General features: G+C 44.2%; 1 protein-coding gene across 1 annotated transcript in view; it reads left to right on the top strand.

Moving 5' to 3' along the window:
- LOC119461456 (nascent polypeptide-associated complex subunit alpha, muscle-specific form-like) overlaps positions 1 to 10,903 on the top strand; it is a 73,464-nt gene extending 62,561 nt beyond the window's left edge. Inside the window, exons 12-16 of the mRNA XM_049660640.1 lie at positions 2,406 to 3,394; positions 3,473 to 3,533; positions 6,561 to 6,764; positions 7,222 to 10,043; positions 10,625 to 10,903. Coding sequence (XP_049516597.1) covers positions 2,406 to 3,394; positions 3,473 to 3,533; positions 6,561 to 6,764; positions 7,222 to 10,043; positions 10,625 to 10,736 — 4,188 coding nt within the window. The 3' untranslated portion in view covers positions 10,737 to 10,903. The remainder of the gene's footprint in view (positions 1 to 2,405; positions 3,395 to 3,472; positions 3,534 to 6,560; positions 6,765 to 7,221; positions 10,044 to 10,624) is intronic.
- The last annotated feature ends 1,376 nt before the right edge of the window (positions 10,904 to 12,279 follow it).

Genomic DNA, 12,279 nt, shown 5'->3' with positions numbered 1-12,279 from the left:
ACAGACTGTCTGGGCTGGTATTTATTTTGTTGTTTCGTTAACATTTTTATGAAATCATGGTGTGTGCATGTGATGCACAGGCACTTTGTAAAATCAAAACTGTGGCTCAAAACTACTTAGTTTTAGCATCGTCAGAAAGACATGGTCTTCAATGAAGCTAAGATCTGGAAATGAAAAAAATTTTTAAATCGTCGATTTTGGTTAAACTAAGAATATTTTAAAATATTTTTTTTGTTTATTGCTTTAAAATGTAGTGAACGACGCAGATTACGCACTGCTAACAACTGTGCATTGTTCTATCCTCCTTGCTAAATTTGCTCTCATTATCTACAATATGCCATACCAAACAGAAAAAGGGAGGCGGGTTTCAGGCCTTTAAAGCGCAACCCTCTGCACAGTTTAGTTTTCATCTTCTCAGCCTCCTAGGGAGAATGCAGAAGTTCATACATGGGTGGGGAAGTGTGTCATCCAGGAAATAAGAGTGCAGCCAATGCAACGGAAAGTGAAGGGAGCAACAGTGCACTTTTGATAGGCACCTGCGTTGTCTCAACTCCACAATTGCAGCTGCCATGACAAATGAGTGTCTGTCCACCGTTAGCTCTTAGGGGCAGCATATTATGGCCCTGTTAAAATAATGCAGCATCATGGGTGATTCATTACCACATTTTTCACCAGTCTTCCCCAGCATGTTGTAAGAAGTCAATAGTTGGTGTGCATTGGTGTAGTGCATTTTACATGCTCTGCTGAAGTGTTCCATTTTATGTTCATGTGTACAGTCATAACAATGTACTGTCACAGTCACGTTAATTTACCATCATAATGTTTGCATTTGAATCATAATGCTATTTTTTAAGTTTTAATTCTATCTTATAAAGAGACTACCCGCATGGTATATTTGCTGCATTATATTCGACCATATGCAGTTAGTTGAAAATATTTTGTTGCTCAAAGTGCTGGTGAATTCGGAGGTTAAGGTCCTTGTGAGGTGCTGGCCATACTATTCAAGACTTCAGTGGAGAAGCCAACGGTACTCTCAAAAGAGGAGGTCTCTTGACTGACAGCGGTTGGAAACTGCTGTCATGAGGTGCTGTTGCATGCAACTATATTGCTTGCATGGCAACCCGAGTTGTCTGCTGAGGCTTTGTGAGTAAACATTCTTTACGGATAGTTTCCTGCAATCTGCTACAGCTTTTTTTCTATTCTTTTAATCTTAGCAAAAAACAGAAGAACATGTCCACCAGTCTTTCTCGGCACTTTTAAGCAGCAAGCACAAGGAAAGCGCTAGTAATTAGTCATACACACCTCTGAAATCAGTTTCAGGTCAGAGGCTGGAATAGATTGTAGCTGTAAAAATCCAATTTCTTTCAAGTGTTTCCTGAAGCTTTTGGAGGCTGTGCATTTCAATGAAATATTCATTGTTCAAGTAATTGGAAGCAGTTTAACATGTCATAAGGCCTTACGAGACAGTAAAAAAGTTAACATAATTGATGGGAATGTGTGCTTATTACAGGAACAAAACAAATGTTATAGCAATGCTGCTTTTCAGTGTCTGGGAAAACAGAAGTGGACTGTTTGCACATGCAGGAGCAATGCTTTTAGGTGCATGGGTCCTTCCAAATACTTGCATGCCTCCTTCCTTACTAAGCAGCACTAATAGGGTCATCAAGGTCACATTAGATGCCTTTTCTTTTTGTGTCTGTTGAACATGAACATAGAATACTTACTTTAAATCTCTCTTCTAGATGTATGCTATTACTATACTCTGTTTCATACATAGGAGGCAACACTGCAATGGCTAGGGAGACCTCTCGCAATTCGCATTTGCAACCCAAAAATTGTGTGTCACATATAAAAGAAAGATATGGGCATGTGTCATCTAATTCTATGTAAAATTAAGTCTCACACTTTTGAGTCACAAAATATAACGTAATTATTACCCGGAAGGTGTTGTAGATCTGAGCCTATTTGCCATCAATTGAGTGGAGTCTCATTTTTGCGAGAAGCCACAGCGAACCACTTACGCTTGCAACCAAAATAATCTGTTTTGCATACTGCAAGCACTAAGTTGCACAAATAATGTGTGTTTTGATGTACCTCTATGTGCACAAGTTGTAATATGCGAAATGGTTTATTTCATAGAAAGCATTGCAGATATAAAAAAAAGAAGTGCACTGCAAAATGCGCTGAGTGGGACTTTTCACAGCATTGCCCAGAACGATGTATGAAATGGAGTATAGTGTGTTCATCATTCAGATGTTTTCTTACATGGGGCATGTGGTTTTCTCGTTTCCTATCAGTGGGCTGTGGCATGTGCAATAGTGCTAATAAATACGTGACATGCTGTGCTTTTAAACTTTTCTGGCTGTAAACTCTGCATGCAAGCAGCATATGTAGCTATGGGATAGCGGGGTGCTGTGGGCCCAAGACTAGGTTTCTCATCATTCCAGGTACAAGAGGACGAGGAGGCTATAAAAAAGGAGAAAGCTGATGAAGATGAAGCCTCTGGCAACATCGAGCCTGGTTCTCTGGCGATAGCACTGGCCAAGATTGTTGCTAAGCTGCTGGAGAAACACAACTGTGCAACAGCCCTCTTCAAGGATGACGTGCTGTTTTGGAATTGGGCAAAAGATGGATCTGATGAGCCACTTTTGCGGGCTATAGGCAATGCCACCCAAACCGTCTTCAGTGAAACCAAGCACAGCATGAGCAAATCAGCACTCCTTAATGCTGGCCAGGGTGACTGTCTAACCAAGTACCCTTTGGACATTAATTTTTCTAGCCATTGGCCTGGAAAGGATCCATTGATGGAGCACCCAATGCACTTCGCATCTGGTGAAATAGCCGGCAGGCCTTGCATCAGTGGTAGCCATGACTACTTAGCAATGGGTGACTTTACAACAGCGCCAGCCGATGATAGTGATGACTTCTGGGAGAGAGGCTTTGACCCGACTGAACAATTTGGCTTTTTAGACTCTGATGAAGATGACATTGTAGCAGCAGAAGAACCTGTGGTGAAATGTCCTACTCCCTGGCCCAGTACCAGTACAAGCAGTGGTTCAGACTCACCAGCAACTTGGGCAACCTGCAGTGCACATTCTTCCTCCAGCTTCCTGGAAAAAAAAGCTAAAGTGGAGGCAACAGTCCCTATCTCTGAACCTGAACAGAACTCTGTTAAGGAGAAGATCAACACTCCTGGAGACACCTGGCATCCAACATGGATTGAAGATCTACTCAGGGTGTGCCCTGATGCTGAAGTTGACCCAATCTTTGCAGACATAAGTCGCAAAGTGGCAAACTCTGCTAAAGAAACAGGAGCACGTCCTAAGGAAAGACGAAACGATTCTAGTGCTGGCAAGAGTGGATCCTCTGATGACAGCAACACCAATTTGGGAGGGTGGGTATGCTCTTATTTCATTCTTTTGTGTGACAGAACTGCGCAAGAAACTCATTTTCTGTCTCTCTGATGCCATAGGAACAAGCACAAGGGCTCTTCCAAGCAACAAGAGGGCTCTGCTGCTGACGAGAGCTCCCAGGTAAGAAATTTGCTTTGGTGAACATGACAATGGCTGCCATTGATTATATCGGGTGAAGGACGTGTGCTAGTAGTATAATCTGGGTGTACACAGTATGCTCCTATTCAATGAAAGTAATATGTCATATAGATTTGTGCTGATGCGCCTGCAGTTGCTTTCATGCCATACTGATCAAGTTGTGCTGGAACCAACAAGGTAAACTTTATTAAGGTTAGTGTGATGAAGAAGACAAGGACGACGACAAAGCAGCCAAGCATGTTTTATGTGTTGGTGGTGCCACGCAGCCAAGCCAGTGTTGGTTGCAGCCACGTGACCTGAGCTTGTGCTTGCCTGGATTTTGGCTGCTTGACACCCGTTGTTTCTTGACGCTCGCCTTTGACGTTCTTCGTCGTTCCTTGACATTTATATGTCAATAAAGCACGTCACATTAGCATTTGTTTATTTTATTATGATTTACAATTTATTTTGTGGATGCTAACTTCTATGAGGTAAGAGATGAATGAGACTTTAGCCTGTCCAGAAGAAAAGTGGTTTACACATTACTTTACAGCTTTCCCGGAACGGCGCAAAAATTTCAAATTAGCAGTGAAGTTAGGCGGGGGGCTCTTGCACGGTGGGGGTGTTTGCTCCACATTTTACGGTACATAGTGAAACTCAAGTTGAATCGAATATGAATATTAAGGAAGAATGTTTGACCTTAGAATGTTTTATTTCTAGGCAAACTTACATATAATTGTTCTGCACAGTTCATTTGATTTAAAAAAAAAAAATGCTTATTTACAATATTTTATATGTGTAATGTGCCATTCACAGCTGGTTGTCTGGTCAACTGAGGAGCTCGTGAATGAGAAACAACTAAAAGGTTATTGTACCTGGGGCACCGTGACAATCACAGTTATGAAAAAAAAAGGAACAGCGCGTCACCAGATGCGCAGTGTCATGCCTGTTGAATGAGCCAAGTGTAATACAGCACCGCACATTGTTTTGAAGGAATGCTAATGTGGTGAGGCTGGCTATAAATTATAAATTGCTCTACCTAAAATGAGACAACAATCTGTAGGCTGCTCTTCGTGTTTGCGCAACAACCGCGGCCGTCCAGCAGCAGAATAATTTAGAGCAGTCGCCACTTGCACTGATCTTTCTTCCTGCAGACTCCATCCAATAATATTTATCTCTAAAATCTGCACAGTCTGTCTCTCGAATGGCGGCAGTTACAAACCAGATCATATATCTGAGTCCGGCTATCATGCACTTAATACACCCAGATTTATACACGACTGACAAGTGCAGACATTGCAACTCTATAACCACCCTAGAGCATATCCTATGGGAATGTACGGGTGTAATACACAGTGATGCAGCCTCAAACAGCAACAGCCTCTGCGTGCGCTGGGAGTCTGCGTTGCTCAGCTCGGACCTGCAGCACTAACTCTAGGCCGTCCAGCGAGCTGAGGGCCAACAACCCTTGGCTGAAGCCTAGGCGGTGTCCAGGCCCACCCCATCAAATCACAGAGCACTCAATAAAGTTATTTGAATCAATGAAATCTGCACAGAAACGAATATTCAACAGTCTTGAATAGTGAATTCTCAATTGGAATATGAACCAAATGGCAAAGACTATTCTATTGAAATTTCAAATATTTGCACAACCATACTTTTCAGTCTGTGCATATTGTTCCAGAACTACTGTATTACATAAATATACTTGAAATTTTGAATGAGGCCGACATCCTTCAATGCTAGGGCAAAATTGATGTGCAAGGTATTAAAGAGAAACGAAACAAAGGTTCTCAAACTGTTCAGCCTGCCTGGGAATTGGGCTTGATTTCTTATGGCTGGAATTTTTTTTTGTGTGTGAAGAAAAATAGGAAAATAGGGGAAGTGCACTTGCAGGTACATCTTTGTGTAGTGGAAACATTAAGGAACTTACGATTGGTCTATTCTATTCATACATTCCTGTATACTCATTAGGCACAATATGAATGAAGAATTGCGGAAGCTTCCTAAAACCTCTGCTTATTGCAGGTGTTGGGTTTCTGGGAGTGCTTGGGGATTAGAACAAGCTTGATTTGGATTAAGGCATGTTGTTGGGCTAGTCGGTTCATGAATTCAGCAAAAATTTAAAAGGTGCGAAGAAGACAAGACGTGAACAGAAACTTAGACGCACACACAAAGCGCAGACTTCCAACAGTTGGAAGTCTGCGCTTTGTGTGAGCGTCTCTTTCTGTTCACGACTTGTCTTCTTCACGCAGTTTAAATATTTTGTTGATTTGGATTATTGCTATACTATGTACCGTGTGTTCGTTTGTCACTGACAACAGTGCTGGCCGTAACAACCAAGGGTATAAGGTCCATTTTTGGCTTGTCACCAATAAAGGATTGTGCTGGCTAGGACCACCAAGGTCAAAAGGCCAAACATAAATATTAGGAGTTGTAAATATTTACTGAACAATAAAAGTGTGTCTGCACAATTTTGCTCCTTTGCATGCACTTAAGCATGATTTGTTAAAGCTTGTGTACAACTAAAGAAATGAAATTCAAGTTTTCATAGATTTTAAGAAAGTGATCTCAAAATCTCATTAAAAAATACCCTCTGGTTGGCTCCAAGCTAAGTGAACTCCAAGAATGCAGCTTTTAATTGTAAGACACTATAAATTTAGGTGTACTACTCTAATAAAAAAAAGCTAGTCCAATGTCACAAGCATGCATTGTTTTATTAGTGTTTCTGAGCTCGCTCAAGGCTCCTAACTACAGTGACCAAGTGTCGTTGTTTCCCATGCTATTTATGGTGGTGCATGTGTTTGTATTGTACAGAGTGTTCTATGGCAAGTAGTATACTGCACAGACAACTTTGATGCAATTTCCAAGCCCTGACTGGTTCAACATTTATCATGTAGTGCTACCTCAGTGTAGCCTATAGTTCAAAATTGGACTGCCTTGAGGTCCTCTTGCTTGTCTTTGATTCCCTTACTGTATGAGGATTCTGGTTTATCACAGTGTCATTATTTGTGACAACCATTTCTACAGGATGAACTGGCTTCTACTGAATGGCCGTGGACGCTTGATAGTAATGGAGAGCTGACTACCATTGGGCCCTGGTCACCGCTTCGAGCTGGAAGCCAGCCCCCTCCACCAGCAGTGCGCAGTGCTTACATTGAGGCACTTCGGAAGGAACTTGAGGCAGAAATTGACGAACTTCTCTACAACCTCTACGAGCTAGCGCAACCTTGGGTACTCACTTTCTCTACTTGTGTGGCTCATGCATCAGTTGTACTGTGTTCCTCTGAAAGCAACACTCTTATATGCTTAGTATTGCTCAAAAGTATTTTTTTATTAATGCCTTACACAAGTCATCCAGTGCATTCCTTTTTCTAATTGTCTCGGGCTTTTAGTGTGGTGTTTAAGTTGGACATCCTTAACTTCTGTCGCATGCAATTCTCTGATGTGTCCATAAAAAAGCAATCTGATAAATCGGTGCTGAGCATCCTGAAAATTGTGCTGTAATTATAATAAGTCATAGTGCCTACCTTCTATGGTCTCGGTAGAGACTGGCAGTATTGTAAATAAATAAAATTTTAGTGCAGCTGCTGCAGTTCATCTTTATGCCATATGACCCAGATTGCATGACTTGACTGAATATGTATATACATTTACAAAGGAAGCAATCAGTAATATGTGCTTTTCTTAGTTTCAGGAGAACTCAGCTGGAGCCTGCGGTGAAAACAAGGAAATATGGCCGTTGCAACAGCCTGGCATGCCATTTCCTTCGTACCAGGGTTCCTTTCTTCCTCAACCCAACCTTGGGTTGGCATTGCCAAGTATTGCAGCATCGATGCCGGATGGCTTCTCTCCTGCCGACCAGCCTTTGTCAGCAGCGATAAGGCCACCAGGCTTCTATGTGCCAAGCGTGCCTTACAAGCCGCAAGCACCCAGACAAAACCCATCAGCACTCAATGCTCATTCAAATGCATCTGGGCACAATAACCTTGAACCCAGCAGGTATGCAAACAAATATTCTGCACCTGATGGCACAGCTGATGCAAAGCCACTTTCATCAACGAGCGCAAGTTTCACCAAACCTTTTCTTGCTGCAGATACAGCTTCCCACTCGTCAGTGCCAACTGCTTTGTCTCATGTTCCATCAGTTAACACAGCTGGACTTGGTACTATTGAAGAAATAGCACAAGGTGTGGGACCTGCACACATTTCTGAGCAGTCTGGTTCAGATACTGGCCTTGCAAATTCAGTAGCGTTGGCAACAAAGATACCTGTTGCAATGGGTGCTGAAAACTCTGGTGCCAGTGGTGCCTTTGAAACGAACCCTCAGGAGACTAGCCTTACAAACTGCAGTGCACAGGTCTCCATCGCCACCATCCATGACAGTGCTGTTCCCAGTACAATTATGAAAGGTGGACCTTCAAGCACCACACCTGATAGCAATGCTGTGAAGGAGCTGAAGACTAGTTTACCTACAACTTCAAGCCTCCAGTCCATTCATACATACACAGCAAGCCCACATGCTCCTGGATGCTCTAATTCATCAACATCACAGTCTTTTACAGTTCCAAATTGCACCACACAGGCTGATTGCACAGCGTCACCAGCCTTTACAGGTAATACACAGAACAGCCAAGTGCCATGGACGCATACATCTCAGCCGTATACTTCCGAGTCGAGTAGTTCACAGTCATGTAGTTTGCCTCAGAGCGTCTCACTTCCCAACTGTTCGCTAGCAAGCAATTCACAGGGCACTACTACAGATGCGACCACTTCAGAGGGTTCATCAAAAAGCAGCACCAATATTTCAAACAAACCTTTCCATAACGTTCCTCACTCATACACGAGTGACAGATCAGTTGCTCAGACTCTTCCACCTGAGCTTTCACAAGCCGAGGCTGGTGCTCCATCTGGCGCATCATTAACCAATTCATCACCATCTTCTAAGCTGCCTTCCAATACAGCTATGTCGGGCAGCTCAACGTGTGTTACCTCAGTTTCCAATCCCCTTTTGCACAACACAACAGTTACTGCAACATTTACAAACTGCTCAGCACCGCCTCCTTTGTTGTCCACCTCCTTTGGAAACATAAGCTATGGTGCGATTCCTTGGACATTCCCTTGGCCGCCTTCGCATCCCGGCCATGAGGCCCTGTCTAGGCCACCTGCATGGCATCAACATGGACCTACACCATGGGCCACACATGGTCCTAGAGCTGGCCCTATCAATTGTAATTTACCTGGCAACGGTACTTTAGCTGGCCATATTCGGGTGTCTCCGCCACCTAACACCCGGCCTCCACCATGTACTTTAGTGAACCCTCATCATATCCGACTGGGTCCAGGGCCTGTTCCTAGGCCCCCTTGGCCCACTTCATGGACCCCCCCGTGGCCTGGTCATGGTCAGTTGTCTTGGCCATTGTCCACTTGGCCCCTGCCACCACCAGAAAACAGGAGCCCTCAGGAACATGCCTCCAGGCCCCTTGCCAGGCCAATGCAGTGTGCTTTGCCACCAGCACCCTGGACTCACTTACGAATGAGAACTCCAGTTATGCCTCCACCCAACACACAGCCAACATCAGTGTGCGGAATTGTTGCCTCGCCCTCCTTTGGGCAAATGCTGCAGCCACCTCCTCACCGACCACCTATAGCTGCTGGAATCTGCTCATATCAGGGGCAAGCACTTGCTGGTGCTAAAACTCCACCAAAACCTGTGGCCGACTCATTGATTGGCCCATGGCATCGACCACCACCTCCTACACCCTCTGCAGGCGCAGCCACGTTATGCCCTGCAGCTCCTCAGCCTGGATTGCTTAATGCTACCTCCAGTGCAAATGATGTGCCTACAACTAGCATAACTGCATCACCTTCTTTGCCAGTGGTGTCAGAGCCCCCAGCAGTACATGTAACAAGCAGTCCTGCAGGCCCAGCTTCCCGACACATGGCAGTTTCTGCACCACGCCATGCACCTAAGGTTCCGCAGGGGCGATGTTTTAAACCGCCAGTTGGTGCTAGCCCCAAGATAACTTCAATGACTCCTCCGTCAAGGCTACCACCACGTTTAGCACCACGTCTAGCTGCAAAGCTTGCCATGCGGCCATCTGCTACTTCAAACTGTGGGAACGGTTCTGAAACATCTGAATCCTGTCCAGAGACAGAGAGACCTGTAAGTCAGCCCTGCAAAGATGCTTCTCAAGTTGTTCCTGAAACAGCCAGTCGGCAGCCTATTAAACCCTCCAAGGAACCTTCTCAGATTGTTCCTGAAATAACCAGCCGGCAGCCAGCTAAACCCTGCAGAGACACTTCTAAAACTGTGTCTGAAGTGACCAGTCGGCAGCCTGTTGCTGCTGATCCGATGGACTGTGATCGTAAAGCACAAACCAACACTGAATGTTCTGGACGCAGTGCTAAGGGGGGATCTTCATCTTGCAACACATCTACAGGGCAGGGCATGGCTTGGCGTAAAGCCCCCAACTTCAAGAGCTCATCTGGTGTCTCAAGCCATAGCATGCAGTAAGTAATCAGTGCTTTGGAGCAAACTTTAAAGCCATGTGAGGTACATCCATGAAGCATAGGATTCTGAACTTAATCAGTTCACCTCAACAGAAAAATTAAATTATGGGGTTTTACGTGCCAAAACCACGATCCAATTACGAGGCACACCGTAGTGTGGGACTCCGGAATAATTTGGACCACCCGGGGTTCTTTAACGTGCACCTCAACAAAACAGAGGCATCGGCCTCTTCAGCAAGTATAATAGCCAGCACAGCTTTATATGATGGTGCTTCATACTATTTGAACTTTTCTCAGGGTTTCCTTTTTTTGTTTTTCTTTGAGTGGTGTTTCCTTAAACCTTGTAGTGATAATCTTTGCAGAAATGTGTAGCTACATTCAAATTTTGTAATTTGAGAATCGTCTTTAGTTATTTGACAAGGCTCAAAAAATATCTCAAGACGTGCTCATGCTCCTTAAACAATTATATTTGTTGAAGTTTTTTTTTCTTTGGCCAATAAATGCTACGACATATTGAGATGAGAGAGAACTGGAGTAATAATGCTTAGGTAGCTAATGTTAATTTTTTTTTCTCTTAACAGCAACAGTGAACAGAACATGACTGCATCAGCACTGCCAGAAAAACGTCGCCAAGAGACTTACAGCACAGCTCCACCGTATTCATCATCTGGAAGAAGGAAGAAGCGACGTTAAAGTTTTCAAAGGAGAAGGTTTATGCTGGTCACTTAATTAACAATACTGAAAAAAAAAAATATGCTACGACTTTTGTTAGACTGTTTGTTTTATACTCGAATGCTGCCACCAAGTGTGACGTTTTGTGTTTTGCAGCTCCTGTTGTATGTGTAAATGAAACGGGTTACATATTATCTGTTGTCTGTCACTCATAGTTAAAAATGGAGGATGCTAATGAGACGAGAAACCTTACAGTGGTAAAACCTTACAGTGGAAACACAGGAAGGTCATCTGGAGAAGGCCACAAACACATTACATGCACTACATACGGGACAATAAAGAACCACCCGCATGCCATAAATGTGGTCGGGTGTATGGGGTGTTGTGATGGACACCAAGCATACGGCTGTGGGATTGCCCACACACCAAAATAATGACAGAAGATTTAAACCCCGAACACGTCTTGTTTAGATGGCGGCATCGGAGTTGGTCACGGGTACATTCCAACCACTGCTATGGGAGCGTGGCGTCCCGTATGGGGGTTCTACCACAAAATGGCTGGTCGTGCTCTTGTAGTTACATTATTTTAATGAGCGGAATTGTCATCGCTTTCGAGGCGTTTAATCGTGTACACACAAACGGAAGTGCACATGTAAACTAAAAGCGCGCCATGTGCGATTGTGGCCGTACCCTTTGTAACGGGGTTGCCGCAATCTGCACCGGTAATCTAGTAACGTTGGCAATCTGAGCGGCTAGGCCAAAAATACTAGTATTAGCAGCGGTCTGCTGTCGGTGTCTGGCTTTTCGACTAGTGGGGACGTATTCTCAGGCAATCGCTTTCGGTTCAGTGCGTACTTATTGGCTGGTTGAGCACTGCGTCACGCGAATATCCACAAAACACCTACATAAATGCGAATATCGCCGAAAGCGATCGTTAGAGAATGCTTACCCAGATTGGTGTCCAAATCCACGGCCCAGCGATAGATAAGTAGCAGAAACAGATCTCAAAGGCTATGTTTTTGCAAACTGCGTGTGCCGAAATTGATTGCTGTGCCAAAAACACGTCATTGTCGCCAGTGTTATCGTGGTGCGTTCTAATTTGTGTTGTGCGGTTGTTGTCATGGTGCATGCATGGTTCTGGTTATTGCTGAAAGCATCGCAGTCATGACGTGTCCTTCTCTTCCAATCGCGTTCGGCAGATGCATGGTTTGTAACCAAGGTGGTTTAAATACTTGTTTGTAACTCGGAGTGGGCTAGCGCACAACGTCGCCGTATTCTTGCAAATATGAAATAATTAAGTGAATACACAACGCTGGCAACAAAGCCCAGCCTGAGGTATATAAATGACCGCTTTATTTAAATACGCATGAAGCTTTTGTTCCTCGGGAACTTCTAATGATGGCGTTGCACGAGGTAGCGGTACTAGCCACCGTAGTAGCGGGTTCGATCCCGCCTGCGGCAGCCGCGTGCCGACGGGTACACGCACACACACACACACAAATCCTATTGGCTCATAATCAGTCGTGGTTTCGCACGTAAAATCCCAGGTTAAAGAAGTATAAAT

The sequence above is a fragment of the Dermacentor silvarum genome, chromosome 1 (genome assembly GCF_013339745.2).
Source record: "Dermacentor silvarum isolate Dsil-2018 chromosome 1, BIME_Dsil_1.4, whole genome shotgun sequence".
NCBI classification, from domain to species: Eukaryota; Metazoa; Arthropoda; class Arachnida; order Ixodida; family Ixodidae; genus Dermacentor; species Dermacentor silvarum.
The sequence above is the reverse complement of the archived record's forward strand: the minus strand, read 5'-3'. Positions and strand labels throughout refer to the sequence as shown.